At 41.6% G+C, this 6,000-nt stretch overlaps 1 protein-coding gene across 1 annotated transcript in view; it reads right to left on the bottom strand.

Moving 5' to 3' along the window:
- Positions 1 to 438: 438 nt before the first annotated feature.
- The window catches only part of mettl15 (methyltransferase like 15), a 51,517-nt gene continuing 45,955 nt past the window's right edge, over positions 439 to 6,000 (bottom strand). The window contains exon 6 of the mRNA XM_023284282.3: positions 439 to 2,153. Within this exon, the coding sequence (XP_023140050.1) occupies positions 1,723 to 2,153 (431 nt within the window). The 3' untranslated portion in view covers positions 439 to 1,722. The remainder of the gene's footprint in view (positions 2,154 to 6,000) is intronic.

Raw genomic sequence — 6,000 nt, 5'->3', positions numbered from 1 at the left:
TCAAACGTTATCTACTGTAAATACCTATACAGATAGATATATACTGTATATATACCACAAAGTAATATAGGGTTTACAATATCTTTACCTTTCTTCACTGAAATTGATCTAAATGTGAATCATGATATACTGAAGCCTGTTACTTCAAATTACAAACTGTATATAAAGATGGACAAATCACACCAACTTTAAGTCATCTTAGCAGTACCTGACTCCTCCCAACACCTGGCTAACCCAAGAATCAACAAAGTGGTGCAGCGAGAGTAGAGCCAAGACCGACCATGCAAACATTTTAGGGACACAAACTACCTTGTGACGGTACAGTGACCTTAATGATGCTTAATACAATTTAAATGTATGAGTTCTATAAAAATTCATACTGGCTACAGTAGTCCTGAGTGGGGAACTTGGCAATAAAAACCAAAACCGTTTCTCCACCAGGGTGTAAACATGTTTAATTCTGCTGTGCAGTTGGTGCATTTTAACACAGAGCTCTATGGAGATTAATTTGCTTTTGGAGTCAGCCCCAAGTGGCAAATGGAGGAAATGCAGTTTTTGGTACGTCCACGTTGGCTTCGTTTTCCCAGAAGTTCCTGCTTGCTTCAAACATTGTACAGGATAATCAGTGCTGCCGCAATAAAAGGTAATGTCAATGTAAACCTGCTGTGAACTGAACCGTAAGTCATATTGTGTACATTTTATAATGCAAAGGGCAAATCACAAAAGGCAACAGAAATAAAAACAATCACATGCTTCATTTGAGTATAAAAAGTTTTTACCAAGAATATTTTGTGTCCACTGTTGTGCCTCTCCATTTCAGTTTGGGCAGGTAAGATCAAAGGACAGTCTCTAAGTTGTAGGGCTGGTCCGAATAGCAATTTCTGGGCTCCGAATATTCAGGGCCAATTAATGCCGAATATCTAAATATTGGGCTCGTCTCGACAACGCACTTCACCCAACTCCCCACCCGCTCGGCGGCAGAAGAGGTTTGATCTTGCTTCAGAGTCCGACAGCATTAGCATAGCATTAGCATGGATATCTCCATCTTCGGCTTTTGTCTTCTGTTTACTAACACAGGCGAATATTCGGATATTGGGGTCCAGCCCTACTAGACTGGATATGCTTTTTCTTCCCAGATCTCGAAGTTTATTCTTGATGTTAGCAAAAATATTAAAATGAACACTAAAAATACGTGTATAAATGTATAAATATTGAGTAATTAAGTAAATTTGAATCAAAAGTCCGCTTAATAGACTGAAATAACTCATGGCCCTGGGGTGACATCTGATCCAGCTCGATTTACTGAATGAAGGCTGTGAGACAGAAGTAAAAATCGATGAGTGGACTTTTTAAGTTTCATTTTTTAATCCTCTAAATAAGCATACTTAGAGTACATTGCAATTTTTGCTGTTATATTCACAACACACAGTGTTGCCAGTAATTAATCCTCACCTCGTAGTGATAAAATAGAGTAAAATGTGAGGCTCTGAGAGAGGACACAGTGGATGAGAGATTCATTATTTTTCTTGTAGAGTCCCTGGCTTCCCACCCACAAACACAGTAAATCCATTGGATAGCAGACTGAATAAGAGGTAACACTACCAGTATAAAACTCTGGGTCTCTCCTGTTGTGAGCTTAAGGTAGCTAAGATTTGTCAGGACATGAAACATTTTGCTGAAAAAGGAGAGAATTTCCATTTTCTCATTATAAACATTGCACAGCTAACGTCTGAGCACTGCCCTAAGTTTAGCAGAGCGTCCTCGAGCGTTCTCCTGTACATCGTCTTTTTCTGGGGTGATCACTTTTTTTTCCACAGGAATCCAATAGGAACTTCTAACATGTTTTTCTTCCCTTGCCCATTTTTCCTTTCTGGTGCTTTGCTTCCTTGGGCTGAAATGATACTGATCCAGATTAGACAAGTCCTCTCCCTTCAGGAAACGTTTGACCAGTCGGTCTTCTAGCGAATGAAAGGTGATTACACAGAGACGACCTCCAGGTTTCAGTGCTGACCGGGCAGCACAGAGGCCTGAATGTAGCTCATTCAGCTCATCGTTCACAAAGATTCGCAGAGCTTGAAAAGTCTTTGTGGCCACATGTGCAGGTCGGTGGAGTCGGTCTTTACGTGCATAGATGACAGCAGGAGGAAACGATCCTAGAGACAAAAATGGTCAGAGTGAGTTGATCTTGTAAAAGCTGATATTTGCATTTAGAAATAAAGAAAAGTACAACAAATACTGCAGACAGAAAAGTGTTTTCTTTTTACTGATTTCTAATATACTTCAGACAAAGTGGTCAACATTGCAGATCTGGTCTCTTCATAGTGGAGGATTTGACTGATGGGCCTAGTGAAAGCTCAATCCAGAAGACCATTCTACCTCTCTCTCAGGTGATTGAGGGTGGTCCTCTCTCTGGGAAACCAATCAGATCTTGCCACAACCTTGTAAGCCAATCATTTTAGTGCTGTCAAATTTTACACTCTCCGTTTGTATGTTGCTGTCAGCGGTCTTCAATCGATTCACTTTGAGCTTCATCACAATCAGCATCTACAGGCCCGTCCAACAAACTCAATAAAAGTCCTGCCTCACATCTCATAAGCCTCACCTCCACCAGTGTCCAGACACCATCAGGGGAATGTTCCAGTTTAGTTCATACCACAGTCACCTGCTTTTCATTTTGATTACATCATGATGGGGTTTAATCGCAAAGCACTGTGTTCATACGCCACCTTCCCAGTCACACTCACATTTTAAATAAATGCAATCAACAACTCTCCAAGCCTCTCTTATGTCTTTTCTTGATTGAAACTCAGGCACCTCTTGAAGAATGCCCACCTTATTTGTGTGTCCCTGTGTTCCTGGGGCTATGTTATTGGAGGACATAGGCTCTGATAACATCTCCTAAGGCAAATTCGTCCACGGACAGGACCAGACTAAGCTAAGGTAGATTGAAATACCTCAACGTATTGGCGATCAACAAGCAGTATAACATCTTCCAGAATAAGGAAACTGGGGCTTCCCTGTGGAGCCAGGTTGGGGACTGACTTTGTAGTCATAGCATCAGACCTGCAGCCGGATGTCTTGAACATTCAGATAAAGAGAGGCGCAGACCTGTGGTGGGGAAGGCTGCAGAACAGGCCTGGTAAACCCAGACATGTAGCGAGGGTGAAGTGGGAACGTCTGGTGGAGATCCTGTCCGTGAGGTTTTCAACTCCCACATCCTCCATAATTTCTAATGCATCCTGGGGGAGTGTGGTAACATGGAATCAATCAGAGTGGGCCATATTCAAAGTCTGCACCGTAAAGGCAGCCGTTTGGAGCGGTGGTGAGTGTGTCATTGGTGCCTGTCTAGGCAGCAACCCAAGAACCTGTTAATGGACACTAGAGGCTTTTCAGGGAAGGGTGTCCCAGGGGTTTGCTGAAGCAGCAGATGGGTACTAGAGGATCTGGAGGATGGTGGAAAGGAGGCTCCAAACAATTGCCAAGCCTGAAATTTGGGTGGAACAATCCAGATTGTATACTTGCCATTAAAATAGTGGAGTTACTGAGGGGGTCATGGGAGTTTGACCATCCAGTCCATATGTGTCACAGGGACTTTGACAGGACCTACAACACTGTCCCCTGGAGAACCCTGTGAGGAGTTCTGTGGAAGAATGGGGCCCGTTGGTCCTTGTACAGTCAACGTGAGAGCTGTGTCGATATTCTTGGTGCAGACTGGATGATGAAAACTCTTGCCTTCCTAAAAGGCCCTGTCACTGTCTATGCACTAAGTTCAATGGAATCTTGTAAACATGGTGATGCTATTTTCTAGAGAACTGATAGCTCAGTAGGTGGTACTTTGACATGTCTTTCTGGTATCCTGAATATAGCATGGTAACCCACCCTAGTTACCATGGCAGTGTACCTCAGTAAAATGTAAAATCTGAATCTACCAAGCAAACCCCAAATTCTACTTTGTAATACAGGCCTATAGAGTAGGAAAGAAACAAGTGGCTTGGACTGATCCCCACAACACTATACCAGCATGTGCTATGCATGTTCAAGCTCATTTTTGTGCACAGATAGGCTAACCAACTTAGTATTTTTTTTCCTTCTCCAGAATGCCTGATCTACCTTTAAAGTTAGTCAGACTAAACAAATAACAGACAAAATCTCAAAAGTCTATTTTCAGCTGAAAGAGTGTGTGGGATTGATCTTTCATTCAAAAAAATATTTAGTTTGTACTTGTTTATGAACAGGAACTGCTAGCAGCCAAGTAGGATGGAAGGGGCCTTGAAATTTGAAAGAAAGTAATGGAAATAAAGACAGATAAAAAGTTGCACAATAACCAAATCTGTGAACTGCTGTTGGTAGCTAGCTCGCCATGCTAGCTCACACATTCCTCACCATGAAAACGCTATAGTTTCTGTTCTCCCTGTTTGGGGGGCAATGTAAAACACAGTATGCACTGAGGAAGGCACAGAGACAATGTAACCGCTGAAAGAGCTTCAATGGTGTTCAACTCATCCAACTACATCCATGTGAAGACGTTTACACATTTTGGTTGAATGAGAGCAGGCATTTAAAGGTAGAAGTAAAGGAGACCAAACTTCAACATCTATGGACAAAGTGGGTTCCTGACACACCACTTATCAGCTTCCACACCACCAATCCACACCATTGATTCTTGTGACTGAAGGCTCACATGTGACCTAATGACTCATATACTGTATGACCTCAGCAGCCCACAGGCGTTAGCATTGTGTGAGTAACACCAAAGAGGTGGAAATGTCTGGTATCTGCACTGGTCAGGACAATAAAAGAAACATCTTGAATGAAAACATTTGAAAGAATAAAATATTTCCAGCTGCCTTTTACTTAGTACTTCTATGTACAAAATTGTCTGGTTGACTGAGAATCATCACACACGAGTCTGATTTATATTATTTACGCATGCAACATCAACAAGTAAGTTCAAAGAAAAAAGTTGTGGCACAAAAACACAGCTTACTGAATAAAACTGTATATACAAGCCAATGTGCGTAGGGGAAAAAGAGCTGCAGTAGAACTGAGCGGTAGGTCCATCAGGGGTTATGTGTGGAGCAGATGGAGGGTGGAGATGGTGTTGATTTGGCTCATGTGTCTCTAAAATACGGCGGTAAATGCAGTCTCATGATCACTCAGCTCACTGATCGCAAATTCAAGTTAAATCGTTGCATTACATATTGATAGTCCCAGTGCTTGGGTTATTATTTTTACAAAAATCCAGAATACGGTATTTTTTTTCTAGGTGTTGGTCTAACACACATGCACACACTTAAATTTAATACTTCTGAATAATTTTCTGCCTTGTAGAAGTACACAATTTTTCATGCAAAACATCATGTCTCCTCTAGTAGTTATGTGATCGAGCCTCCCACCAAGTGTATATGCAAAACAGAGAAATTTATTACCAACTGCAGACACGCAGCTTCAGAAAAACTGCATTTACAGGTTTCTACCCCAGTTTGATAAACAACACACAGGGTGCAGAATGCATCGCAATTTAGCTACACGAAGGTCTGTAAATGTGTGGCCAAAAATGTTTAAATAAGTATTAACTTGCCGTACATTAAAGTTGGGAAAACATCATATTTCTACTGAAACATGGAGAGTTTGCAGGGTTTACCTTGACCAGCTCAATATCGTCACACAGTAGACAAAAGAACAATTAGACACTTATATAGACCCAAAGAGAAACTGCAATAAATAGAGAAGTGAGTGATGTGGCATTTCTCTCCTCCTGCACTAAACAGCCCAAGGTGTGACTCACACTGCAATCAATACAATGCCTGCACAGCAAGGACCAGCTCTGGTCTGGCCTCACCAAGCCATGTGCTCTCTCTCTCTAATTCATCTTTCAAAGGTCCTACAGACAGATCTATGGAGAAAATAAGAGATTAGTATGTGTACATATAGGAGGAATCTGGTAGTTAAGAAGGAACCACAACACGAATGCATTATATAGGAAAACATGCAGAAATA

Source organism: Amphiprion ocellaris, chromosome 1, assembly GCF_022539595.1.
Source record: "Amphiprion ocellaris isolate individual 3 ecotype Okinawa chromosome 1, ASM2253959v1, whole genome shotgun sequence".
NCBI classification, from domain to species: Eukaryota; Metazoa; Chordata; class Actinopteri; family Pomacentridae; genus Amphiprion; species Amphiprion ocellaris.
This window is presented reverse-complemented; position numbering and strand designations above follow the sequence as displayed.